The sequence below is a fragment of the Zymoseptoria tritici genome, chromosome 5, assembly GCF_000219625.1.
Source record: "Zymoseptoria tritici IPO323 chromosome 5, whole genome shotgun sequence".
Lineage (NCBI taxonomy): Eukaryota > Fungi > Ascomycota > Dothideomycetes > Mycosphaerellales > Mycosphaerellaceae > Zymoseptoria > Zymoseptoria tritici.
This window is the reverse complement of record NC_018214.1, coordinates 2,122,581-2,149,015: the sequence shown is the minus strand read 5'-3', so window position 1 is coordinate 2,149,015 and position 26,435 is coordinate 2,122,581. Positions and strand designations below refer to the sequence as shown.

Below are 26,435 nucleotides of genomic sequence, written 5' to 3'. Positions count from 1 at the left end.
CGAATGACGCTAGTCTAAGCTATCCCGTCCGACAAAGCGGAGAAGGAAGCACGACGATATCCCACCAGCTCCTCCACCTCTCCCACATCACGTCTTCGGCCTCACTCTTCGACTACCTGTTCCCTCCCTAACTCACCTATCGTATCCTCTTTTCCACCATGGCCAAATACGACAGCAGCTAGCCCGCCCAGTGCGACGGGAACTCAGTCGACCCGAACCTCGGCCTTTGGTTTTATCTGTAGATGATCTTGTAGCTATATCCAGGAAAACAACCTCTCCCGCCCTCGTTGCGGCGGTCGCGGCACCATGCCGACCTCACAACTGCGGAAAGCCGCTCGCATCATTCTTATCGGAGCTCCGGGCGTGGGCAAGGGCACACAGACCGAGCGTCTGCTCAAGCGGTTCCCTCAATTATCGTCAATCAGCTCAGGCGATCTCCTCAGAGACAATGTTCGCAACAGAACTCCGTTGGGTGCGACACATCCTCACTCTGATCGTACACGCAACGCCACTAACCTCACCCCACCACAGGCATCCAAGCCGAATCCCTCATGAACCGCGGCGCCCTCGTCCCAGACAGCATGATCCTCCGCCTGATCCGCAACTCCCTCATAACCAAAGGCTGGCTCGTGCCCTCCGACGGCATGAAACCCATAACCCTCAACTTCTCCTCCACCCAAGCCTCCTCCAACTCCCTCTCCCAAGACGACTCCCCACGCTACTCCCCCACCTACATCGACTACGCCGCCGCGGCCCACCACAAAGGCAACACCGACGACAACTCCAACCCCTCCATCTCCTTCCCCTCCGACCTAGACGCCGAGTACCGCTACTCTGAACACCCCGACGCCTCCTTCATCCTCGACGGCTTCCCACGCAACGCCGTGCAAGCCTCCCAACTCGAACAGATGATCCCGATCAATCTGGCGATACAGATCCACACGCCGGTGGAAATCATTCTGGACCGCATTGGGAATCGATGGGTGCATCCGGCGAGTGGAAGGGTGTACAACACGACGTTCAACGCGCCGAAGGAGGAGGGGAAAGACGATGTCACGGGGGAGAGGCTGATTCAACGCGACGACGACAAACCTGAAGTGTGGAGGGAAAGGCTGAAGACGTTTGATGATAGCGTGAGGGATTTGCTGGGACATTATCAGAGGAGAGGAGTGTTGATCAAGGTAGAGGGTGGGAGCTCGGATGAAATTTCGCCGAAGATATTTGAGGAGTTTGAGAGGAGGTTTGGGGTGTGATGATGAGGAAGTGCGAGGGCTCTGGTAGTCCGACGATATTGTCATCCAGGCCGTGAGGACGCACAGCTCGATTGGCCGCTGGGGAGACACCGAAGTCTTGTAGATGTGAACTGAACAAGGAAATGGGATCGCGAACGAATATACCGCTCGGCCGAGACTGCGTTGCGATCAGGACCTGTAGATGTAGGCAGGCAGATCATCGGTCTGGGAGCCGGTCAAGGAGGAACGAGTGTTTGTAAATAGACAATCGTTAGCCAAAAGCACGACTGTACAGAAGTGCTGTGCTTGTTTGTAACGACTTCGATTTCCCAATCCAGTAGAATGCAAATGAATTGACCAGAGCGTCAGCCAAGGGAAATAGCTACATATTCCTTGGAATTGGATCACTAGCACATACGACCACAGATGGATGAAAAATCGATCCAGTTGCCACTCTATGAGGATAGAGGCAGCAACTTGGGGTCATCGGTCTTCTTTACAGGAAGCGATCGAGGCTCAACGCTCCGGCAGCTGCAAGACTCAGGACCCGATGGATACGCATTTCGGCAGATGGTAGAGGGCACTCCCGATTCCGATCTCCCTCCTACATACCGCTTCGAATAACAGCCCAGAACTCCTCTACGAATCGCTCTTGTCCGCTGTTTGCAGCCCGAACCGCCAAATACCTGCGACTATCCACCGGCGGGTTCCAATTCCCGGTGGGATGCCCGTCCACCATGATACCGCCCGCCTCGACGAGAATGCACCACGCGGCAGCAACATCCCATTCCCAGCTTCCGCACTCCCAGAAAGCGTCCTGCTGCCCAGCTGCGACCCTGCAGATGGTGATGGCTGCCGAGCCGGTGCACCGGAGTGAGTTGACAAACTTGCCATTGGTCCGCTCCGTTCTGGCGAGCATCGTGAAGACGTGGAGGTTCAGATCGAATGCGGGACCCTCGCGGTCGCTTCCCCATTCGATACCGACGCAGGCTGATGATAAGTCCAGAGGTGCAGCGGCCCTCAAGGGAAGCTTCTCAGTTGGGCCGTCATTACGTGAGTAGAAGGCGCCGTGACCCTTGATTGCCGTCCAAAGCTCGTCGGTAAATGGGTTGTACACTACTCCAACGGTTGGCGATTGGCTAACCACGACGCTGATGGATACACAGACGTCGGGGAGGCCGTGGATGAAGTTGGACGTGCCATCTATTGGATCCACGATGAACGTGGGCCGGTCTGTCATTTCCGAAGCGGCCTCGTGCGACTCCTCTCCTCGGAAGTCGAAATATCTATATCGTGTGGTGAGGCGTTCTCGGATCAGGGCCTCCACAGCCTTGTCGGTCTCGGTCACAATATCGGTAGCTGTGGGGTAGAGCTGTCAGTTGATCGCTTCTTGATCGCTGTTCTCGGTTTGTGGCATTGTCTGACTGTTCTTCTTGGTAGCGATCGTTCCAGTCGTCGGCTGCGCAGTTCTGGCGATGTCGCCAGCTTCTTTTGCGACAGTGATCATGTCGGCACAGAGCTGATGGAGATCCATACTGCCGTGATTCTTGGGATTTTCGTTCCGTTTGGGACACAATCTTTCTGCACCGCGAAAGATTGCCGCATACGAAGCGATGCTCGCTTGACCACTAAGAAGGGCTCTGATACTTGTAGAGGAACAGCGGATCGCTCCATGATCCCTTCCATGGTGATGAATCGAGCGAGCCAGGCCCAGGTGTTTCTTTCGGATGGCTCATCGAGTACGAAAGCGATCGCAAAAGAGCGCTTGCCGCATGTCGGAAATGAATAGCATTGAGCGATGTCGCTTGGAAGAAAAGAAGATGGATTTAGCCGACAACGACATCAGCTTACAAAGCTTAAATGCCCTGTCGAGCCGGAGGAGAAGATCGGTCATTTTACCGACAGCCGACGGTCGACCCTCGAGCCGACGAGCTTTGGCTGCTCTCCTTTCCATGCCGACAATTGACATAAGCGAGAGACGACGAGACGACGAGACTTCTCGAAGTTGGCTTGAACTCGGCAACAGCAGAGACCCTGCACCGCGAGGGCAACGCCTTCGGCTCGACGACAGCAAAGCACCTATGAGAGCATGGCCAGCGATAGACGCGGCAGAGTGCGTACCGGCTGTCTAACGTGTCGGTCCCGCAAGGTGAAATGCGATGAGACTCAGCCAGTATGTCGCAACTGCACTAGACTGGAGCGACAGTGTGTCTACCAGATCCGAAAGACGCGATCCCGTCCTGGGACTGACATTGGTGCATCGCCTTTGACGACCTCGCTCACACGCCGAACGACGGGCTCTCCACCACGACAGGAGTCACAGGACACTACCCCGAGCACCCGATCAGATCACTACCAAGGGTCAGCATCTCAAGCAAGGTACACAACCCTGTCATCTTCGACGTTGCAGCCAGATTCCGATGCAATTGACCGCACGGAACCCTTTGGGCACCCAGACACACCCATCGTCAATGTCACCGCTCAGCTCGAGAAGGCACTGGAAGACCGGCAGTGGCATCGACAACAAGGATGTCCATTTCGCGACGGACTCACTCAAGATGGAGAGGAGAACAGCGTAGGCGACGAGCCTGCCAGCTTGATCTCTCGCGACATCGAGCTAACGACAACCATGGATCTACTTGTTTCCTGTGAGGATACGTCTCAGGTGAAGTCTTTGTTCGTGACGCTCGTCGAGTGTCCAGGGATCACACCATTCGATGCTGTGAACTGGGACCTTGCCAAACGCCACATGGTCAACGCAAGCGCGGACTGTTCTGCTATCTTGTCTGGGATGACGGCCGTGGCCACACTGTTCAACGCGCAGGCTTATAGCATGCCTCTGTCAAAGGCCATTTCCATTCAACATGCGACGCAAACATCATTCGAGGAGCTCCTAGCCAATGATGAACAAAATCAGGATCATTGTCTCATGGTAATGTTCCTCATCTGTCTCTTCGATCTCGTGCACCGAGACGAGGAGCCGCCATTCTTCAAGACACCAAGCGAGCTGTTTCTTAACCGCCTAGGTTCTTGGGGACGATATCCAGGCAATCGTTCGGCATTGTCGATGAGGCTAGTCGCATGGCTTAGGATTCTGCAGGTTGTCACGCTGCGCGGAGGGGGATCTGGTCTGCTGGCCCGGTCGATCTGCGACTTATTGCCCCGGGACGACGGACCTCTCACAAGCCTCAGTCCGCCCGCAAGCGAACGGCTCGATTTGTCGATGCATCTTTATGAGGTCTTGTCCACCCCGGCTTTTGACTTTTACTATCGACTTCAGCTTCTATCTGGGGAAATTGCCCAACTGACGCATTACCACCGCTCCCGCACCAAAGGAACGGATCAGCAGGAGGTCACGCAGCTTATAACGCATATCAAGGCGCAGCTGCAGGCGCTCTGGGACACCCGTCCACCAGTACAGCGGCAGTCGCCGCAAGAACTACGCGAACAGCTTGCGCCTAGGCTGGCCGGCCTGGTCATCAGCCTTGCTGGCGTTTGCAATACCGCCTACCATACAGAACTCGTGGAAATCGAGCGCGTGCTTGGAGATCCTGTCTCGAAGTCTACTATCTCCAGAGAGTCACAACGTGCCATCAGGAACATCGTAGACGACGAGTGTGAGCGCACGCCCACCGGTCTGAATCCGGGATACCTCCGAGCCCTATTCTTATATGCGATCGAGTGCATGGACAAGGAGCAGAATCGGTGGGCAGTGCACAAAATCACCCAGATCGAGTCGCCGGTCTATCGCAGCAAATTCTTCGCGGCTTTTGCCCAGGAGCTGGCTGATGCACAGATACGCAAGGAGAGGAGAGTCACCTCGATGTACTTCTGCCTCTGGTACTTCCGTATGCCGCCGCCGTACATGTGATTCTCTCGATTGAGACTCCCGCGTTCCGACGTTACGGCGGGCACTCAGTGGTTCATCGGCACCATGCCCTCCATCGCGACAAATGGGCTGTACTGCCTACCCTCTAGTCCGGCACAGGTGACAATTTCGGGCGCGGCTCTGCGAGGCCGGGCGCGCGAGTGCGCGAGCAGACGATCCGCCGAACGAACCAAAACTTTTCGATACTATTACAATCACAGAGTGAACAATGTCCACATGACGTCCTCGGAAGTCCACGCTTTCCAATGGCTCATCTTACAGCTTCACATCGATTTCCTTCCCATCAATAGCTTCAACGAGGTCGACTGCTGTCTCCTTGAAGCGGCGAGGAGAGACTCGTCGCTCAAACATGATGTCCACCTCGGCTGCTGTCCTGTCCTTGGTCTCGGGTACATACAGGAAAGCGAAGACAACCGAGATGAGACAACCTCCAGCCCAGAAAAATCCAGTCTTCGCGCCCCAGTTCCAAGCTGTTGGGTTCAATTGGTAAGGCGTAAAGGTGTTGGCGATGACGTTTAGTGCCGTATACGTCCAGCGTGCTAGGACCACGGTCTTGCTACGTAGCAAGCCGGAGGGGACCTCGCTACAGATAGTGTTTGTCAATGGTCCCATGCCGGCGTTGTATAGGAAAGAGGAGATCATAAGAGCCACGGCGACGGTCCAGGAGTAGGCTGTGTTTGTTGAATGTATCTGGGCAACGCCCAGGCTACCGATGATAATTAGAAGGGCCAGCATCATCACTAGAGTCCAGAAATACGTCGGTCTTCTCCCGAAGAGCGGCAATAGGCCCCACTGTAAGCGAAACACGTAAGTCAATTGGTCGCGGAAGTGCTCGATTTGAACTATACTTACTGAAACGAAACCGCCAATAAGGGCCAAGGCGTAGTTGACGATAGTCATGTCAAAAGCCCGTGTACTTGAGAACCCAGCCTGGACCATGAAGTATGTCGAAGAGCTTCGTAGAGGGTTGCCGCTCAAGGTCTGTACACAATACACACCCATAGCAGTAAGTGTCCGCTTGAGATCTGTGCCCTTGAAGCACGCAATATAGGTCGTGTTGGCGTTGATGTATCTCTCGTGTTCCGTAGTGACGACCATCAGGGCAATACTCTTGTCATTATCTTCGTCGGTCTCTCCGTAGGAGATATCGGCAAGGACGTCCTTGGCCTCAGCCAATCTGCCCTGGCGGACTAGCCACCAAGGATTTTCAGGGGCGAAGAAGAGCGTAGGAATCAGAACCAGCGGCCAGAACCACCTAGAAGCAGAAGTCAGCGAAATCCGCCGGTACTTGGCAGCCCAGACTTCGCTTCCTCAGTGGAATCACGATGAGTACTTGCGCCAATGACACGAAGGTAGCGCGCCACTTCGGGGGGATGGTCGGAGTCTTACTGGAGAGCGAAGGGAACTCTATAAGCCCATCGACCATCGATTTGGAGGGAGCCGCGAAGGATACCAGAACCGATGAGATGTCCAATCGCCTGGTTTGAGATTAGCATTGGACTTCCCCGATCCCAACGCCCGTACGACAAGTGGCTTACCCAGCAGAAGTTGATGTAGTTCGTCAAGTATGGCCTTAGAGATACTGGCGCGATCTCGGCAGCATATACTATTGGTACTGTCTGAAACAGACCAAGGGGAATACCTAGAAGTGATATGTTAGATCCGTATGATAACGCGGAAGAATGACAGAACACCAAGTAACAGCCTACCGAAGAGAATCTGAGCAACGAGGAGGATCTCAAGGCTCGGCGCAAAGAACTGGAGGAAGATAAAAGCACTTGCGAGGGCAAGACCGCCAAGCATCGTCTTCCGGAACCCGAACCTCTCACTAATATGTCCAGCAAGTAGGAGACCGATGAGTTGACCGCAAGACGAACTATTGTTAAGGCCAGCCTGCCACGGAGCCGGGATCTCGTATTTGCCTTTCGCCGTCCGCTGGCCATAGTGAGTCTTGAAAGCCGGCTGAGCGAAGAAGTTTCCCATTAGCATTGTATCATAGCCTTCCATGATAATAGTACTGGACATGGCAAGACTCCATAGCGCGGCCTTGGGGTACCGCTTGAGGGCATTTCTAATGCCCATGTCGTGCTCACGGGCAGTGGCATCTCGGGCGTTGACGAGCCATTCCGCGTGCGAGACCTGGTCTTCTTCGGCTCTCTTGAAGTCACTCTGAGCAGTAGCCATATTGATGTTTTTCCCTGTCCTAGCGAGTGTATGATAATCAAGATCTGGGAATCGACCTCAGAAGGAAAGACAGTGCAGTGTCGACGATTCAGGTACGGTGGTTCTGACGATACTTCCAGAGGCTTGGTCGACTTGCTCTTAGTTCTATAGCTTGAGGTTCTCATCAATGTGGCAGTTCCTGGTGCCTCGTGGCACATGGTTCGGGAATTCGGTCACCCACATGCTGCCCGCAATGTTGGAAAGAGCGTTCCCTTCGTGGTGAACAGAACAGCCAGTGAAAGCGATGAGATGCACATCGTGGCTCTCGATGCTGGGGAACGCAATCAAGGATACCCTCGTGTCGTCCAAGTAAGTTCGAGGCTTGTCAATATTGAGGGTCGTCAGCGTCGGCTATACGAAGAGGGCATCTGTTAAGCGACGCGCTCGAGCCGACGGCTCACGAAAACGGAAGGAGATACGAGTAGGTCAGCTCGAGCCGATCGCTAAGCTCTCACAACAAATATCCTCATGCGATAGTCCCGAAGAACTCGCTGCCTTGATCGCGATCGCACTCAAAGCGAGCAGAGGACAAACGTGCTCTTCTTTCAGTTCTTCTTTTCTTTGGAGCTGGACAGACCCATCCCCGTCTTCCCATCATCCCGAAAGAACCTGTCCACGAAAGAACCTGTCCACGGAAGAACCTGTCCACGACTCACAGCACCTCTCCGTCAGTCATTCAAATGTCACTTCAGACCGACTGCGAGGTCTCCAAGCCTCACAATGCCGAGCGTCCCCCATATCCCATCGGCGTGCCGCTCAAATTCGATGAATCAGGTGTCGCTCAGAGGTATCCCGGCAACACGACCGTGTGCCATCTCGCCTCGGATTCGCAGCTGGTAGCCGGGTTGCGCAAAGTCTACGACACCATCAAATCACATCCAACCCTCGGAGAGAAGATCCGCCTCCTACCGGCCGCCTCGTGGCATATGACCGTTTTCGACGGCGTACGAGAAACCGAGTGCGAAGTAGGCATGTGGCCTGTCGGCATGGTCAAGAAGCCGCTCCCAGAATCCACGAAAGACTTCTCTCAGCGTCTGAGGAAGTTCGGAATGCAACTCGAGACGGAGGGTTTGGCTCCACCGTACAAGATGAAGGTCCTCGATTTTGACGCTGCTGTTGTTGGAATCGGCCTCCACGTTGAAGGTGCCACGCCAGAAGAAGAGAAGCGCATGCGCCGGCTGCGAGACCGCTTAGCATCAGTCCTTGGGTTTCGGGCTCCCAACCACGAGGTTTACCCGTTCCACATATCGGTAGCATACCTCCTCCGGTATATCGAAGGAGATGACAGGATCGAGTTGAACAAAGTGCTGGACTCCCTATTACCAGAGATTCAGATGGACTTTGAGCTAGGTGCAGTCGAGTTCTGTACTTTCGAGAACATGTTGGAGTATCCGCGACTCTTCTATCTCGGCGAACCGGAGACGAGTTAGTTGTAATTAGTACGCAGCTATCATCATGGTCATCATCGCCACCGCTCTATACGAGTTTGCCTAAGTAGAACACTGCCTACAGACCCTCCTTGAACGGAGTGCGTCCAACGCGTACAAGGAGAAATTAGAACGGCCCGATCGAATTCATGCCTTATTGATGCCTAGTTATTGCGCGTAGCCAACGTAGCGCAATGTAAAGTTGCAGCCAAATTTTCAAGTGGCTTGGTGTCAGACTTGCGGGTATACTGTATACCGCTGGGCGTATCTTGCTTTTGCACAAGCGGCAACGAGCTGGAACGGGTCAGGGTCGGCGTCAGGGTTACTCTACGGAAGTCCTTTCAATACTCCGTTCAATATCGTGCTCAAATGTGTTCAAATTGGTCCTCGAGAGTCGAGGGATTTAGCGCTGCGGGCAGCCTATTCGGACTTCACATTCGTATACCCCTCGTATAATTGCGCCATGTCCAACTTCACCTCGATCCAACTTCCTGGTCGCCTGTGTTATGGGCAACGATCGCCTTGGCACTAATCCCAATCCTCGCAACAGTCGTCGTCACAGCCCCGCTCTCCACAGTAACAGCCCCTGCAACCATTGTCTGATCATGGTCAGTAAGGCGAGATGTGGTGGTTCATATGTCTCACTTACCCCGAGCGAAGATACTTCGCGCTTCCATGCCAACTTGAGGTCGTGGCTCAGCATCACGCTTCTCATGAGCGACTGCGAGTTCTTCAGCAGCTGCAAGCAATCATTAGCCACTCGTAAAATCCGTCAACTGTTTGGGTCACCCACGCGGGCTGACAGCCATAGCATTTGCGTAGGCAAGAGCCGCCACGATCGACGCAAGCGTTGTGGAAAGGCGCATTGTGATGGCGGCGATATGGATGTGGTCGTGGTGTGGAGGAACTCTGGCAGCGAAGTTGCGAATTGCGTGAAATTTGCTTCGACTATATACCTCGCAAAAAGACTTCCGCCGCCATCCGCTGTTCGCACGGGCTTTCCCTCATCCGATTCCGTTCACCGCGCAGCCCATGCTGACCTTCCGTCGTGTCGTCTGAATCGTCATGTGATACTACTGGCGACCAGCCAGCTCAATCATCAAAGATCCTCGTCGCTGCTTGCGCGTCGTCTCCTGCGCCTTGTTCCGAGCATGGATTATACGACGTGGCAGCAATGAAATCGCGCATCTGCGCCTCATTGTCATCTCACTTGAATTGCTACAGGTCTGCGAGGATCGCTGCTACAGACTTCTGCTCAAAGATATGTGTATCCAATATCACGGCTGACTTGAGCATGAAGGTCAGCAACGGCGATTCTGGTAGGGCGAGTTGTCGTTGTTGTTCACAGCCTGGTTACACCGCAAGACTTCAACCTTGTCCGCTGTCCCCTGTCACATCCTGCGCTTTGCTCCGAGCATGGATTATACGACGTGGCAGTAATGAAATCGAGCATCTGCGCCTCGTTGTCATCTCCTGCGCCTTGCTCCGAGCATGGATTATACCTGTCATCTCCTTCCGGAAACAAGCGACCGGTGTTGGACAGGAGGCCACCGACACAGCGATGCATCCGAGGAGTGCTGGTAGGACACACAGTATTGGCTTGACAACTTACATTAAGGTAGTGCTGACTTGCCCGGTCCCGTCTCCTCCTCAAGCTATTCAACATCTTCCATCCAGATTGCTTTCGAAGGCATCACATCGCTCTACTGCACCGCCATGGGAGACTACAAAGCTGTACCGAACGATGACTTTGGGGCCTGCGAAGACACGACGACTCAACGTGACAGCTGGCGTCATGAAACGACCCGTCGTGGTTTTGCATCCATATCCCAATTGACTACCATCTTGATCAGCGTGATCTCCGGAATCATCCTCACTGTTGGACTTGGCTCGTTGCCGTCTTCACCCATAGCAATATGCCGGGCAAGACACGGAAGCGCCTTCGACCTAAAAGAAGGGGAATTTGGTATGAATATACGCTTCCACTACCTTCCTCCTACCGACTAACGTGGCATTTCTAGCGGCGGCCAAGTCATTCATCGAAGCAGATACCGTGCATTTCACTGGCAGAACCATGATGGACTCGAACGGATCTATGCACCTGGAACACCCAACCGGCGCCAAATGGTACACTGGCCCTGGGGAAGACGTCGATCAGCACTGGGAGGATCTGATCCATGGTCGCTGGTTCTTCGCATCTGAAGAAGAGGTGAAGACATTCTGGCCCGACAACTATCGAGACTTCGTCCATACCAACACTATGGGCTGGAGAATAAGGTATACATTATTCATTACTGTCCCCGAACCTCGTGTTCCGGATGACTAACGTCTGTCCTTGCAGTCTCGAGGTCTTTCATTCATTGCATTGCGTCGTAAGTTCTCAAACTCACACGTCGTATGTTGCTGATATTGACCGGACTTTGCTTCGAAGAATTTCATGCGCAAGATAGGTCGTCTGGATGGCGGAGTACCAGAAAAAGATCGGGATCACTTTGGTACGTTTGAACTCGAAAAGTGTGAATGATCCCGTAACTAACGTCGAGTTGATCACTGCATTGAAACTCTTCGGCAGACCATCCAGTGTTCTGGGGATTTGACACCCCTACCGGCACGCTTGTACAAGAGGGATGGGGGCATCGGAGTCCGCGGATACATCGACAGCGCGCAGACCCATACATGCCGCAACTTTGAAGCATTGTGTAAGTTGCGGTCACTTCCAATGAGATGCCGCTTTAGACTGACGAGGGCTGCAGCGCGATTCCTCGATTCTCGAACCGAAATGGACAAGCAAAGAAAGAAAGCTTATGAGAGTCGTACCGGCAAGGAGTCCCATTGGTTACATGAGCTCGATTTAGAGGTCCCAGTGACGGCTTTCGACCCGGAGACTGGAGACATCTCCTTCTCAGAACTGAAGGAGTCTGACATCAATCCTGATTTGCGCTCGTTGTAGTTTTATGACCAAGTCGAAGGAAAATACGAGGATCTCGGGCGTTCGCTCGATTCTTACTGCCCTTTAAGCAATACTCATTCATCGGATCGAAGCCCAAGCCTTGTCCAGCACCGCGCTGTACACCTGCTGTGACCGACTTCCTTGGCGCAATATTCTTCAATCTCATTGTGCGTTTGAGGCTTATAAAGATGCTGGGGCCGTGTTCCGTTTGGAATCTGTGTCATGCCTGTGCCAGCGTCCGTGCCTCGCCATCGCTGGATGTGAGGAATGCTCACTTTGATACAATTATCGGATCGTTGGCGCGATGCTCGCCTGGTTGGAGAAGTAGTACGCCGGTAAGGACGGTGGGAAGATGCGTCGTAGGTGAAGATGCGAAGTTCGATGCGTTGAATACACAAGTTGAAACATCAAAACAATGGAACGATCAATACGCCAATGCTCCCCGTCCTCCACAGTAGACATCACTACACTACACCAGTTGCAAGCATGGACCATCGCTACACATCTCCACAACTTTCAGCCATCGCCATTGAGCTTCGCCGGGACGTTCCCTTCAACCCAGACTTCCGCAACGTCTAGCCAAGGCATGAAGCTCCGGTGGGACAATGGTTCGCGAAAAAGTGCCAAATGGAAGACTTGGTTGGATCACCACTCCACTGGTAGTAGCACTGCGCCAACGTCAGTCACGAGAAATGAAGGAACACGGTTGTCGCGGAAGTGAATTGCGTACATAGCCTTTTTTGTCGTCCCGGTCCCAATAGTACGTCCAAAACGGATAGTTGCGCGTCGTCGGCGGGTCTTTGTGAGGGGGGTGGATCGGATCGTCTCCTGGGGGCACCCGGTCAAGGCCTCTGCGTGCCTTTGGAGGATTGGCGGTCGCCTTGATCGCGAGCTGGCATGCGCCGTAGGTGTAGCGGTCGTTGTTGCATTGGCAAATGTCCACTGCGAGCGCACTGGTGAGGCAGTCAGTCAGTCGACTGTATGGTGGAGACGAGACAACCGAGGAGAGCGAGCGTACGTTGGGATGGCGGCGAGCAGGAGAGCGACAGTCTGAGCCAGGCGAACCATCTTGTCGTATGTGTTGGAGGAATTGTTGGAAGGCTTGGAACTGTTTCGTTCGAGAGATCTTTGGATTGCTCGTAGTTTTTGAATGCGCAGTGAGTGTTTGGTCGTGTCGAATCTGGAAAAGGAAAAATTTGAGCGGAGGGGAATGAGACGATGTGTATCCCGATACCTACCTGGTAACTTGACATTCCCTGTTCCGGGAAGTGACGAAGAGCTTCGGACCGATCGCTGGGATAAGCGTGAAGATCCTAGGTACGGAGACAGGATGGGAGAGACCAAGGGCGCCTTGCAAGGCTCGTGGAGATATTTTCAAAAGTAGGCGGCGAGCACCTGGCGTTCTTCGGGTGTTGGTCGGATCTCTGCCGTAGGCGGGACTGATGACTGGCCCAGAGAGGTCCTCAATAGTCGCGAGGCTTCAGCCATGTGGATCAAATGCGCTCGGTTTGAGGCGGAGCTGCTGGCACCGGATCGCTGGGATCAGCGTGAAGGCCCTGAAGGGCTAACAACCTATATCCTAGGGCAATTAGAGCAGGGGAGGCAAGCAGAGCAGGGACAGCAAGGTCGGCGAAATGACTGGATAAACGGCGCGAGGTGAGTGATCCCATTTTCGAGCCGACAGAGTAATGCAGAAGGCAACCAGGACAGTACATCGTATACAACCAACTTGCATCATCATTCCGTCCACGTACAAAAGAAGCCGACGATCTGCGAGTCCCAGATAACGCATGCCAGGCAACGTATCCCAACAGTGCAGCAGCACAATGCTAGTCACATCCGCTGTCCTCGGTAGGAGGGATGGGATGCAAACTGGTGGACTCATCCTTCTTCGCATTCTCGCAAGCTTTACGAAGTCCTACCAAGTGACCCGCGTAGGGGCAGCAAACGCCGCTGGTACGGGAGGACTGAGGACGATAGTTAGATAAGAGACGGAGAGCTTACAGCGAGTCTGAGAGCGTGGAGGCTTACCTTCTGTTGGTGAAGTAGTGCACAGATGCCGTCGAATTGAGCTCCGGTAAGTCCAGCACAGTAATATCCGGCTTTGTCGGCCAGTGCGGCGCCGGCTGCTGCGAGCACAAAGAGGGCGGCGAGCTTCATGTTGATTTGATTGTAGTGGGTTGGTGCGATTGGAGTGTGATTTGACGGACTCGGAAGACGATAGTCGTTGAGGGCCCTGTGAAGTCGGAACGCGGTGCTGGGCCCGATTGAGTCGGTTGATAGTCGCAGTGCTGGATGGAGAGTCAGAAAGAGCGCGGGAACACAAGCTTTATACCAGCATCCGATCCTTTTGAATCCGGTGAAAAGCCGAGGATCCTTGCTGGACGGCTGTCCTATGTTCAGAATAGTGCCCAACCCTTACCCAATCTTCCAGGGTGGGAGTGGAAGGAGAGATGCGATGGCTATACTGTTCTGGTACAGTGCTGCCGTATAGCTGTCTCCACCCGACGAGTTCACAAAGTGATGAACACATTTCGCCGTTTCCTCGAGCTTCACATTGGCACGGAAATGTCGGTGTTATTCGTAGCGTGCAGGTTTTGCTGCACAGCCGAACACAGGTTATGCATTGCTTGGATCTTCCCGGCGTCGTTCCTGTGTGCAAGGGCTCATTCTGAACTTTGGCAGGTGCCGGAAAGAACGACCAGGGTGTTCGTGTCGAGCTCGTGCTCTCGACTCTTGAATCGACCAGCCAACACCCTGCTAAGCCTCCCCGTCCTTTCCGGGACGTGCCCAAGTTTGAAATGAACCGTGTGCACGACTTAGGGTATGGAGGGGTGCGTGCCACGTTCCGCAGGGCGTGACCCTGCGAAGAAGCCCTCCACTCTTGTTTCAGACGCTCATCTCATCGGCCGGACGGAAGACAACTCGATAGCTATTGCACAAGCGATCGCGAATTGAACTAGGTCTTGGGAGGCATCGTGGTAAAGGACCAGAACACCATTCGTGGTCTCTCAAAGCTATCCCACGAAGACTCTACGCCGATTTCACAGACGAAGTCCGGAGCTGTGGTTCTGCGCCTTGTGCGAGACTGGAGGCGCAGGGGATACGAATGGAACCATTTCAGCGGCCACGAAGCTCTCCAGAGTCCAGACTCACCATGGAAGCCCTTCCGGAAGTGGCCACGTAACCCACGCGGGTTGCTGCGGGTTTTTCGCCACTGCATTGGCTACAGCGTAAGCGCTGGAGATGCAGGATGATGTGACAGGTAAGAGAATGGCACCGGAATGATCGCTGGGGTCAACTCCGGCTCCGGCGTCTGCATCCTCTTCGATCGGATTGATGATGAGGACAATAAGCCATCCTTTTGCTTGTATTTGGCTTGCGACTCCCGAAGTGTACGGTCCAAAATTTCCAGCTCGTGGATAGTTGGTTCGCCCTCCTCAGGAGCGACGCAGGCAAACACGCGAGGCAAAACCGCGCCCGAGGGAGATTCACAACGCGACGGCGAGCTGGTGGTGCCCGCTTCTGGGGTTTCTTGGTACCGTTCGAGGGCGGACGCATCGGCGGTTCGTTTGGTGTGAATCTTTCCATGGCTGGGCGTAGAAGCTGTGTCGATGTTTTGGTCCACGATTCCTCCTGCGCCATCGATATTTGGACTCTGGAGGCGAAAAAAGAAGCTTCCGATTCACCTTGGCAGAGAGAGCTTGACTGCCGTAAGCTCTCCTTGACCCATCTCTTCTCATGCGGACTCACATCCATCTCTTCGCATGCCAAAACGACACGCACCTTCTGTGGCTGCACGGCCGATTGTGTCGCTCTGTGCCCTTATCGTGTGGTCTCACGATCGAAGCCGCCATCTTCACAGTACGGGAACGATTTGGAAGCTCAGCTCCCGGAAACATGTTTGCCGTCCGCCCACCGAGGCTTCCAGATTCCCGTCATGGACTTTTCCGCGCCGGGTGGCATGCGATTGCGCTGCTACGATGCAGTAGGTATCTACTGGGCGTCCTCAGTTGTGGGATTGCATCGGCGGCGCCCGCTACACGCCATTATGCTTCCTACTTTTCCTGCATCTCCACGATCGACCTCGGCGGAAGTCGCTGCGATCGCTCTCGCACCTTTGCAGATCTTCCCACTACAGGACCCTCCCCTCACTACTAATCCATCGCCCCAGAACTCTCCGCCCTATCACACGCGACCACCCGCCTATCACGGCGCTTGAAAAACTACTTATCTTTCCCGAAGAGGCAGTTAGTAGACGCCATGCGTTCGCTAGCCATGTCTCTGGCGCACGCGACCGATGAGTGGCCCCTCCCAGCGCCATGGACGACAATCTACCCCTCGGTGACTTCTGTCAAATCAAGCACGTCAAGCTCGTCCAAGGAAGATCGCCAATGTTGCTTGTGGGCAGCCAAGCTTTGGTCAAAGGAGGAGAACCACCTTCTTCTTTGCGTTAAGATCCGAGGAGATCGGCACGCCTCATTGCTTGATGATGAGTGGAGGGGTGGGGAAGAGGATACTGCTTGCTGTGGTGGTAGTATCTGTGATCCACGAGCCGAGCATAAGTAGACTGGACGACCTTCACAATTGGAGAGGTTCTCGGTAAGCGTCTACTCGCATATTCAGTTTCTCTCATCATGCGGTTCTCCTCCTTTGCCGCTCTTGCGGCTCTCGCTTCAGCAGTGGTTGCTGCTCCGGTCAACAACTTCCAACGCCATGTTCTGCACGAACGCCGAGAGGTGTCCCACAACTGGGTGAAGCGTGATCGCGTGCACAGCGATGTCAAGCTACCCATGAGAATCGGTCTGGTTCAAAGCAACCTCGACAACGGTCATGATCTCCTCATGCAGGTGTAAGTTGAGACAGGCGACATGTACTCTGAGCTCCCGCTGACCGTACATGCTACAGCTCCGACCCTGACTCCAAGTCGTACGGAAAGTTCTACTCCGCCGAAGAGGTCCACGACTTGTTCGCGCCAGTCAAGGATAGCGTCGATGCCGTCAAGCAGTGGTTGACCAGCGCCGGAATTGAGGCCAAGAGGATCTCGCAGTCTGTCAACAAGCAATGGATGCAGCTCGATCTCAGTGCTTCGGAGGCCGAGCAGCTTTTACAGACCAAGTACCACTTCTACGACCACCCGGCTACTGGCAAAACCACCATTGGATGTGACGAGTGAGTCAAAGTCGTCCATATACCCTTGCCCAATTCTGACACAGTCTTCCAGATATCACGTCCACGAAAACGTCGCTCAGCACGTCGACTACATCACTCCCGGCATCCGCCTTCTCTCCTCTCGCAGCGTCCGCGCCGACAGCCCCTCCCTCCAAAAACGCACCTTCGGCTTCGGCAACCAAAAGCCCCTCCCACCACTCCTCGCTCCCCTCCCTCAATCCCTCGAGTCCCTCCTCGCTCTCCCCCTGCTCGCCCTCTGCGACGTGGCCATCACCCCGGAGTGCATCAACGCCATGTACAACATCACCAAAGCCACTTCCGCTGTTCCAGGCAACGAACTCGGCATCTTCGAGGACTTGGGAGATGTGTACGCCCAGGAGGACCTAAATTTGTTCTTTTTGACGCTGCAGCAGAGGATTCCCATTGGTACGCATCCCAAGCTGGAGGCGATTGATGGCGCGCAGGCGCCTGCTACTGTCCTCAATGCTGGACCGGAGTCCGACCTCGACTTCCAGATTTCGTACCCTATCATCTGGCCTCAGAATTCTGTTCTGTTCCAGACTGATGACCCGGTTTACGAGGCAAACTACACGTACGAGGGCTTCTTGAACAACTTTTTGGATGCGATTGATGGATCGTACTGCACGTACTCCGCCTTTGGCGAGACCGGCAACTCTCCCCTCGACCCACCCTACCCCAACCCAGCTCCAGGCGGATACAAGGGACAACTCCAGTGCGGCGTCTACAAGCCCACAAACGTCATCTCCATCTCCTACGGTGGCCAAGAAAACGACCTTCCCGCCTCCTACCAACAGCGCCAATGCAGCGAGTTCATGAAGCTCGGTATGCAGGGTGTTTCTGTTCTTGTGGCGTCCGGCGACTCCGGCGTGGCAGGTCCAGCAGGCGACAACAGCACACATGGGTGCTTGAATGGCGGCAAGGTCTTTTCGCCTGACTTCCCGGTAAGAAAACCGAAGGGCAGAACGCCTGCAGCTGTCCGAGATTGTCTCTCGGGCTATGCCAGCAGGTCTCAGTCTGGCCTTGTACCCTGTCCGAATTATTGCTGACCCTACTGCCCTTCTGTTTTAGGCTACATGCCCTTACCTCACCACCGTCGGCGCCACCGTGCTCACTGGTAATGTCAAGAAGGACGAGGAGCGAGCCGTCACTCGCTTCCCATCCGGAGGAGGTTTCTCCAACATCTACCCCATCCCAGACTACCAGAAGTCCGCTGTAGCGAACTACTTTGCGACCTCCAACCCTCCCTACAAAGCCTACTCTGGCAGCACCTACGGCGATGGGATCTGTAAGTTGTCCTGCAATTCTACCGCTCCGTGTGAAGTGCACGTATACTAATGATATGACAATAGACAACCGCACCGGCCGCGGCTACCCCGATGTCTCAGCCGTGGGTGACAATGTCGTGATCTTCAACAAAGGCGCTCCCACCATCATCGGCGGAACATCTGCCTCCTGCCCCGTCTTCGCGGCCATTCTGACTCGTATCAACGACGAGCGCCTGAAAGTTGGCAAGTCAACCGTAGGATTCGTGAACCCAACTCTTGTAAGTCCCTCCCCCGACCATCGCCGCATGGACTATCGAGGCATGGAATGGTTGCTGACCTACGATATAGTACAAAAACCCACAAGTCCTCCACGACATCACCGTCGGTTCCAACCCCGGCTGTGGCACGGACGGATTCGCGGTGGCGAAGGGCTGGGATCCCGTTACGGGATTGGGAACGCCGAATTACCCGGCTATGTTGAAATTGTTTTTGGCGCAGTCGTAGACGCGGCCTCGGTCCAAAAGCAAGAATACGACAGAATACGATTGAAGGAATACAGGACTCGCAGACTATGTAACGATTTAACGAAAGATTTGAAAAACGTTTTTGCATGTGACGAGTGGAATGGTTTGAGTGAGCCGACAAGTTATTGACATTGTCGACTAGTTGTGCATGTCGATTGACCTGGATAGGCATATAGTCGAACATGGCGAGTGGTTTGGACGTTCAAACAGTCGTACAGGGCGAGCGACCAAGACAGTGAAATAGTCGTACATGGCGAGCGATTAGGAAGCCAAGCAGGCGTACATGTCCAGGAACCAGGACGGCCAGGTAGAACATGCTAAGTAGCCATATATATAACTGTACAAGCAAGTTAGCGATAGGTATACGGGTAAGTCGGCAGGGCACGCTAGACAGTCGCCTTGCTACCGTAGTAGCCATGATTAGCAGGCGTACGAGTAGTCCTTGCCGTCCCCTACGGGACCATTGGAATGGGACTGGTAGCAAAGTCACGAACCATCTGCACCCTGCGGAAGCAATGCGAGAGACAAGACACTGGGAGGTTTACTCATTCATGAAATCATACGTCGTCTCTATTCTATCGTACAGACATCATCCCTCCCATCAAGACTTCTCGTTAACCAAGCAGATTCTGTATCTCGGCTTGCCAGCATCGAAGTCCTTGATCGCCTGGTTCGCCTCCTTCATAGGCCTCTCATTTATCCAAGCCTTTACCCCCTTATCCGCAGCAAGCTGCAGCATCTCCTCGATCTCATTTGGAGCGCCAATCAAGCTACCTCCCATCGTGGCATTCTTCATCACAAGCGCGGCAGCGGGGATCTCTGGCAATGGCTTCTCCGGGATTCCGAGCTGCACGTAGCGGCCGCGGAAAGCGAGTAGGGAGAGGTAGCCGGCCAAAGGCATCTTGGGCGAGGACACTGAGCTGATGATGATGTCGAGGGAGTTGGCGTGCTTTGTCTCCCAGCCCTCTTCACTGGTGGCGATGAAGTCGTCGGCGCCGAGTTTGCGGGCGTCTTCTTCCTTTGTGCGGCCGCGGGAAATGGCGACAACTTTGTCGGCTCCGAGGGCCTTGGCCCATAGGAGACCGAAGTGTCCCAGACCTGTTCACGAGTGAGTTGATGTCCGCATGCTCGTCGTTGAGTAAAGGAAACTTACCACCAATGCCGACAACACCGACTCTCTTCCCTGGTCCACATCCGTTCTGCTTCAACGGCGAGTAGGTCGTGACTCCACCGCACAGCATAGGTGCGGCCATCTCGCTGGAAACAGCATCGGGGATGTGGAACACAAAGTGAGAATGACCTCTCCAGTACTTGGCGTATCCTCCTTGGGCAATATCTCCGTTCGGATACTTCATGCCATAGGTCTGCACGAAATCGTTGGTGCAGTGGTTCTCGATGCCCTCGGAGCACATCTCGCAGTCGGGCTTCAAGCAGGATCTGCTCTGGGCGCCAACGCCAATACGGTCGCCTTCCTTGATGGATTTGCCGGAGGCGGTCTTTGCGTCTTTGCCGACACGGATGGCTTTGCCAACGATCTGGTTGCAGGATGATCAGCTCGTTTCTTCCTGGCAAGCAGAACAAAGTCATACCTCGTGTCCCACGACCGCAGGATAAGGCGTCTCACCCCATCCGGAGCGGAGAGTGTGAAGATCTGAACCGCAGACACCGCAGTCTGTTGAGGAATCAAGTTAGCTAACTGTCATACAAGCAGTATGCAAGATCTTTGCAACGTACGAGAGATCTCAATATCCACATCAGTCTCCTCCCACACCTTGGCGTCGTAAGCCTGCCATTTCAAGTTCCCGTCGGCAGAGTTTTTGTCAAGGCCGCACCAGCCTTCGAACTTGGTTTCGCCGGCCATGTTAATAGATTGATGATGATCGTGGATGAAGCAGCGCTGGTGAGTAGAGATGGTGATGGTCGCATTGGTGTGAAGAGTGGAGGGATATGCTGGTAGATAACGGGGTTCTATTCAAACGGTGCTAGAGACGTTTTCCCGATATTTTCTCGAGAGCAGTGGTAGAGTGACGTTGGCAGTGAGCGTCAATGACATCGGAGTCCGCGGGCAGCGTTGTGGAGGAAGCTCTAGACGCACAGGAGCCATCTCCGATCGAATTCTTCGCATTTTTGCCTCTTGGTGACGTCGGGCTGCGTTGCTACCCGCTCTGCCGTTTTGTGGGTTAGAACTACACGACATCTTGCACCTCCTCGTGTGAAGAAGCAGTGCAGGTGTTTTCGTCCCGGCAATCGTCTGTTCACACATCCTGAAACCTTGGAGATGGTGGGTAACTGTGAACGAGAAGCTGCTCTCATCAGGGACGATGACAGCGAGCCGCCAGGCGGCGGCCATCGGTCATGAGGTGCAATCGGCCACTCATTGACCACGCGTTAGGCATCCTGGTGATGGCTAGGACCACCGAGATCGAGTTCCAGAGGCTTGTGCGTAGCTGGTCATTTATCTGGAGTACTGGACAAGCTCCACCCGTCTGGAGTTTCCTGAAGGCGTGCGGCGATGCGTGGAAGGTTTCTTAGTCGCGGATGGCCCGGAAGCGATTTCGTTGACGACAAGCATCGAAGGATAGTCGCATGGCTGTCGCGAACATTTTCACGGTCTCGGGATATCATGAAGCAGGTGGTGCTGAAGGACGTTGACAAGGTGAGGTCGAAGTCGGCAAAAGTTCGCAGACAAAGTTATTCACCAAGGTGATTTCTGGGCTGTTTGAATCTCCACTAAGACCACACAACAACGTTCCCAATGAGAAAAGACCATCGCTTGAAGAACACCACCCAGCTCAAATGCGTCAAGTCGGTTGATCAGTCAGAGGTTTTGTACAACCTGCTTTGCTTCCCAACAATCGTCTATTGCATCCGTTCAGCGAACGTCAATTCGCTCAAGACAAGCGTCTCAAAAGCCAGAGTGAAGCCGCAGCGGTAGATGAAGCAGCGGTAGTCGGGATGGAGCTCGGGGCCGCGGTGCAGAGGACATGCTACCAGATGGCATGCTGCCGGAAAGTACGCTGCTAGACGGCATTGTATCATTAAAAGCATTGCAAGGGCCACCCCTACCACCTCCGCCGCTTCTGCAGCGAACCACATCCTCCGAGTTAGGAGTATGCGTTTGCGTATTGGTATTGTACGGAGCCGTCGCCTCAAACGAGAGACAGGAGATTCTGGTCCAAGAGCATCTTCCCGACGTGCCAAGCACTGGTGTAGAAGTTCCCGTATCGCGAAAGCAGAGTGCCGTTTGTTCGTACAATGGTATCGTTGATGTTGTGTGTCATGATGTGGATGTGGTTGGCACGGCCCGTGTAGGCCCGAGCAGAGCAGTGAGGCGAGAATGGAAGCACGAGCTTCCTATTGAACCCTCATCCAAGGGTGAGGGTATCGTCGCTTCGTCTCGGCCAACTCCTCCTCATAGCGCCGCAAGTGCTCCATTTTCTTGCGGACGAACGCTTCCGTCTCTTCTGTAGACACTGCAGCTACCAGCTCGTCCCAGTCTGAAATCGAAGCGCGGAGCTCCCTGAACAATACGGACGTCGGCCCATTGTAGCCTTGCTGCAATATGTGATAGAACCACATGGAGCCATCTCGCTGGCACTGCCTGAGAAGCTCCGATGGGCGAGTTCCAGGCTCACAACCATGTGCAATCTTTGTCTCCTCTTCTGCGAGCACCCGGATGAAAACGTCCAGCGACTGTAGATATCGCTCCAAGCATGCGTCTTCATCGTGATTGGCCCAAGACACGGATTGTAGTCCAATGAGCCAGAGAGGCGGCGACCAGAAGAGCTCGGGCGGACCGGCCCAGGTCCATTCCCAATCAATGACAGCGACGATTTCGAGGTCGGTGTCGTTGTTGACCAGCATGTTCATAGGACCGAAGTCGTCGCAGATCATTTTAAAGGGGCCATGGTCGGCGGTAACGAAGCGAGGGACAAGCTGCCGCATGACGGTCCAATTGATGTACTTCTGCCGTGCGTCGTCTTCGTCGTCGACGGAGTTTGGTTGGTCATGGAGTTGCCGCAGATCATGGTCGGCGATGAGGTTGAAGTATTCAACGGTAGAGGTGAAGGTCTTACACGACGGCCCTAGTCGCATGTTATGTTAGCAGCGCTCCACAGCATAATCTTGGGCGTTGAAAATGTACAGGATGGTAGAACGCCAGACTCCATAATGTCATACAGTTTGAGGGTCCATGGCCGGCGAGATGGCTTGCTGCAGCTACCGATGACATCAAAGTTGATACGAGACATCTGGAGAATGAAGCGCGCTATCTGTCTCCAGAGATGTTCGAGGGTCGTGACCGAGACATCCTCGTCGATCAGTCTGGAAACTCCAGGACCTCGTGCCTTGATCAGATTGTCGGCCGCGGGGATGCCATCAACCCAAGCGCTGATCATGAATGCGCCGAGGCCGAGAGGATTGTCGCGTGCAAGACCCCATGCTTTGATTTCAGGCACGGGAATGTCGGTCTGCTCGCGGACGATGTTGATGGCGGCGACCTCAGCCTCCACTTTCTCATCTGAGATGGACAAGTCGATGCTGTGTTGAGGGAATCGGACGGCCCAAGTCTCTCCTGTGGTGTCGAATTTGATCTTGCAGACTATGTTGAACGCACCGCGAGAGTCAGTCGTCGCACTGGGCTCCACGGTGTGGCAGTTGAGCCGCTCGGGGTGGAAAGTTGATACCCAGTCGCAAAGTTTCGTCTCACGGATCTCCATGTATTTGCGTACCCATGGTAGGTGCAGGGCTTTATGTTCAATTCCACGGCATTCGTTGCGGTCCATTGCGCTGTGGGCAAGAAGAGGCAGCGATGTACCCTTCGGCGTCAAGTCCAGCAAGATGTACTGCAATGGTGACGCAGGGTCTGCAGTCTCGAGATGCCCACAAATCCCCCTGCATGATCGCTACATGCATCCGAGTTGGTTAGATCCATTCCACAAGGCCTATCCATTGTCCGCCAGTGTCCATAGCTTGTATGCGATAGTGCAGAAGGATAAGAGATTACGCAGTACATGCGATCGAGAGGAGAATCTTCGTTCCATATACACACTCAAAAGGAGGCACCGTCTGCCTTCCCATCTGTCTTCAGCATCCGTAGAATTACACCCAAAATCGCTGAAAGCCAAGAACGAGAGAAGAGGAACCCCCTCCCGCCCGTATGCATAAACCTCTGCCGAGCCTTTTCCTTCTTCGTCATCTTCTTCTTTCATCCATATATTGTAACAACACATTTTTTGCAACCAAAACTCCAGACAGAAGCTGAGTATCGATACACGAAGCAAAAGCCGCGGCGTACGAAGCAAGGTGAGAACGCCTTTTCCCTTCCTCTTCTCGTACATCACCACCCCACAATCTCATCTCTGCTGGCTGCACATGCGAGAAGTCGTCGCTGGGTATAAACACAAATCAAACAAGGTCCAGGAAAACGAAGATCATTGATCATGCCGTTCATGGCTTCTTGTCCTCGGGCTTCTCCTCACCGGCAGGCTTCTCCTGACTGGGCTGCTGCTGCTCGCCGCCCTCTTGTTGAGAGGCGTTGCGGCTCTTGTGGAGCTGGTCGAACAGGCTGAGAGAAGCGTTTTGGAGCTCGTCTGTCTTCTCCTTGATCTGCTCGGCAGTGGCGCCACCCTCGCCAGTCTGGTTGGCGGCGATGAATTCACGCATTTGCGTGATCTTCTCGCGAATTGTGTCGGCCTGGGTCTTGTCGAGCTTGTCCTCGAACTCCTTGAGCGCCTTCTCGGTGTCGTTCACGACGCTATCGGCACGGTTGGCGGCCTCGATGGAGCCCTTGCGGTCCTTGTCCTGCGCGGCGTACTTCTCGGCGTCGTTGACCATGCCCTGGATCTCGTCGTCGCTGAGACCGGAGCCGGAGGCGATGGTGATGGACTGGTCCTTGTTGGTGGACTTGTCCTTGGCGTGGACGTGGACGATGGAATCGGCGTCAATGTCAAAGGTGACCTCGATCTGAGGCACACCACGGTGGGCCGGTGGGATTCCAACAAGCTGGAAGTTTCCGAGCATCTTGTTGTCACGGACAAGCTCACGCTCACCCTGGTAGACCTTGATCTCGACAGCGGATTGGAAGTCGGCAGCGGTGGAGAAGGTCTGCGACTTCTTGGTTGGAATGGTAGTGTTGCGGTTGATCAGACGGGTGAAGACACCGCCGAGGGTCTCAATTCCGAGGGAGAGAGGGGTGACATCGAGGAGGAGAAGATCGGTGACCTCACCAGCAAGGACACCACCCTGGATTGCGGCACCAATGGCCACAGCCTCATCTGGGTTGACAGACTTGGCTGGGTCGCGGCCGAATATGCTCTTGACCGATTCGATGACCTTGGGCATGCGAGTCATACCACCAACAAGAATGACATCCTGGATATCAGTGGCCTTGAGGTTGGCATCCTTGAGCGCCTTGCGGACGGGGTCGACGGTGCGGTTGATGAGCGGGTCGACGAGCTTCTCAAGTTCGGCGCGGGTCATCTTGGTGTTGATGTGCTTGGGTCCGGAAGAGTCGGCAGTAATGAAAGGAAGGTTGATGTCGGTCTGGACGGAAGAGGACAACTCGATCTTGGCCTTCTCGGCAGCCTCACGGATACGCTGGATAGCCATGCGGTCACCAGAGAGATCAATTCCTTGCTCTTTCTTGAATGCCTGGACGAGGTGGCGGACGAGGGTGATGTCGAAGTCCTCACCACCAAGGTGGGTGTCACCGTTGGTGGCCTTGACCTCAAACACGCCGTTGGAGATCTCCAAAACGGAGATATCGAAAGTACCACCACCCAAATCGTAGACAGCAATGACACGGTCGTCCTTCTCGAGACCGTAGGCGAGGGCAGCAGCGGTAGGCTCGTTGATCACACGGTGGACAGTCAGACCAGAAATTTGACCGGCATCCTTGGTTGCTTGTCTCTGCTGGTCGTTGAAGTAGGCGGGGACAGTGACAACGGCGTTCTTGATGTTCTTTCCGAGGAAGGCCTCAGCAGTCTCCTTCATCTTTCCGAGAACGAAACCTCCAATCTGGGAGGGAGAGTAGCGCTGGCCTTGAGCCTCGAGCCACGCATCGCCGTTGGTGTGCTGAACGATCTTGTAGGGAACCTGCTGAATATCGCGCTGAACCTCAATGTCGGAGAACTTGCGACCGATGAGACGCTTGGTGGCGAAGAGAGTGTTCTCTGGGTTGACGACAGCTTGACGCTTTGCGGAAATACCGACTAATCGCTCGCCCTCCTTGGTGAATCCCACGACGGATGGCGTTGTTCGGGCACCTGTATCGTGTGTCAGCCATCGTGACCTGTCTTCCTTTCATCTCCTTATGTTGTGTCCATACCTTCCGAGTTCTCTATTATGCGAGGCGACTTGCCCTCCATCACGGCGACAGCAGAGTTGGTGGTACCCAGATCGATACCGATGATGGGGCCCTTGACCTTGCCGGAATCGGCATTTGTGTCCTCTGCATAGCCTCGTCGGAATTGTGCTAGAGGCGCGCGGTATGCGGAGGATCTGAGTGTGGAGGTTGCGCGAGGGACGGCCTGCAATGGACTGTCAGTCAACGGTGCTCGCGTGATGATGCCATGTGTGATTCGCAACTCACATTGCGCATGAGTCTTGAGGACAACATGATGGCGGTTTTAGCACACTGTGATACACGCAATGAAGGTGAAAGAGTGTGGTGCGATGTAGAGGAGCGCTGGGGATGGATGTGGCGCAAAGGTGATGGATGAGTGTGAATTAT

At 54.4% G+C, this 26,435-nt stretch overlaps 11 protein-coding genes across 11 annotated transcripts; 4 read left to right on the top strand and 7 right to left on the bottom strand.

The window, feature by feature from the left end:
• Positions 1-100: 100 nt before the first annotated feature.
• Positions 101-1,253, top strand: MYCGRDRAFT_72509 (uncharacterized protein; the record flags this gene model as incomplete). The annotated part of the gene is made up of 3 exons (XM_003852445.1): positions 101-472; positions 532-629; positions 825-1,253. 3 exons carry the CDS (start codon positions 307-309, stop codon positions 1,251-1,253), a joined length of 693 nt encoding a protein of 230 aa, XP_003852493.1.
• Positions 1,254-1,836: 583 nt separating this feature from the next.
• Positions 1,837-2,739, bottom strand: MYCGRDRAFT_42182 (uncharacterized protein; the record flags this gene model as incomplete). Its single annotated transcript, XM_003852275.1, has 2 exons — positions 1,837-2,591; positions 2,658-2,739. The coding sequence occupies 2 exons, from the start codon at positions 2,737-2,739 to the stop codon at positions 1,837-1,839; spliced, it is 837 nt and encodes a 278-aa protein (XP_003852323.1).
• Positions 2,740-4,917: 2,178 nt separating this feature from the next.
• MYCGRDRAFT_86229 (uncharacterized protein) lies at positions 4,918-5,103 on the top strand (the record flags this gene model as incomplete). The annotated part of the gene is made up of 1 exon (XM_003852446.1): positions 4,918-5,103. The coding sequence occupies one exon, from the start codon at positions 4,918-4,920 to the stop codon at positions 5,101-5,103; it is 186 nt and encodes a 61-aa protein (XP_003852494.1).
• A 103-nt stretch (positions 5,104-5,206) lies between these two features.
• MYCGRDRAFT_93450 (uncharacterized protein) lies at positions 5,207-7,305 on the bottom strand (the record flags this gene model as incomplete). Its single annotated transcript, XM_003852274.1, has 6 exons — positions 5,207-5,306; positions 5,381-5,913; positions 5,974-6,376; positions 6,511-6,599; positions 6,660-6,763; positions 6,831-7,305. The coding sequence occupies 6 exons, from the start codon at positions 7,303-7,305 to the stop codon at positions 5,207-5,209; spliced, it is 1,704 nt and encodes a 567-aa protein (XP_003852322.1).
• A 719-nt stretch (positions 7,306-8,024) lies between these two features.
• MYCGRDRAFT_93449 (uncharacterized protein) lies at positions 8,025-8,774 on the top strand (the record flags this gene model as incomplete). The annotated part of the gene is made up of 1 exon (XM_003852447.1): positions 8,025-8,774. The coding sequence occupies one exon, from the start codon at positions 8,025-8,027 to the stop codon at positions 8,772-8,774; it is 750 nt and encodes a 249-aa protein (XP_003852495.1).
• A 360-nt stretch (positions 8,775-9,134) lies between these two features.
• MYCGRDRAFT_104632 (uncharacterized protein) lies at positions 9,135-9,642 on the bottom strand (the record flags this gene model as incomplete). The annotated part of the gene is made up of 3 exons (XM_003852273.1): positions 9,135-9,370; positions 9,421-9,510; positions 9,565-9,642. 3 exons carry the CDS (start codon positions 9,583-9,585, stop codon positions 9,245-9,247), a joined length of 237 nt encoding a protein of 78 aa, XP_003852321.1.
• Positions 9,643-12,006: 2,364 nt separating this feature from the next.
• MYCGRDRAFT_93448 (uncharacterized protein) lies at positions 12,007-13,881 on the bottom strand (the record flags this gene model as incomplete). The annotated part of the gene is made up of 6 exons (XM_003852272.1): positions 12,007-12,033; positions 12,452-12,674; positions 12,740-12,901; positions 12,960-13,167; positions 13,476-13,491; positions 13,753-13,881. 6 exons carry the CDS (start codon positions 13,879-13,881, stop codon positions 12,007-12,009), a joined length of 765 nt encoding a protein of 254 aa, XP_003852320.1.
• Positions 13,882-16,358: 2,477 nt separating this feature from the next.
• Positions 16,359-18,777, top strand: MYCGRDRAFT_72506 (uncharacterized protein; the record flags this gene model as incomplete). The annotated part of the gene is made up of 6 exons (XM_003852448.1): positions 16,359-16,573; positions 16,630-16,893; positions 16,946-17,855; positions 17,983-18,199; positions 18,264-18,457; positions 18,528-18,777. The coding sequence occupies 6 exons, from the start codon at positions 16,359-16,361 to the stop codon at positions 18,681-18,683; spliced, it is 1,956 nt and encodes a 651-aa protein (XP_003852496.1).
• Positions 18,778-19,304: 527 nt separating this feature from the next.
• Positions 19,305-20,564, bottom strand: MYCGRDRAFT_86225 (uncharacterized protein; the record flags this gene model as incomplete). Its single annotated transcript, XM_003852271.1, has 4 exons — positions 19,305-19,801; positions 19,857-20,238; positions 20,293-20,375; positions 20,438-20,564. 4 exons carry the CDS (start codon positions 20,562-20,564, stop codon positions 19,305-19,307), a joined length of 1,089 nt encoding a protein of 362 aa, XP_003852319.1.
• A 957-nt stretch (positions 20,565-21,521) lies between these two features.
• On the bottom strand, positions 21,522-23,490 carry MYCGRDRAFT_109632 (uncharacterized protein; the record flags this gene model as incomplete). The annotated part of the gene is made up of 3 exons (XM_003852270.1): positions 21,522-21,562; positions 22,339-22,788; positions 22,848-23,490. 3 exons carry the CDS (start codon positions 23,485-23,487, stop codon positions 21,522-21,524), a joined length of 1,131 nt encoding a protein of 376 aa, XP_003852318.1.
• A 199-nt stretch (positions 23,491-23,689) lies between these two features.
• MYCGRDRAFT_104628 (Hsp70 family protein) lies at positions 23,690-26,430 on the bottom strand (the record flags this gene model as incomplete). The annotated part of the gene is made up of 3 exons (XM_003852269.1): positions 23,690-25,968; positions 26,031-26,232; positions 26,295-26,430. 3 exons carry the CDS (start codon positions 26,319-26,321, stop codon positions 24,152-24,154), a joined length of 2,046 nt encoding a protein of 681 aa, XP_003852317.1.
• Positions 26,431-26,435: the final 5 nt, after the last annotated feature.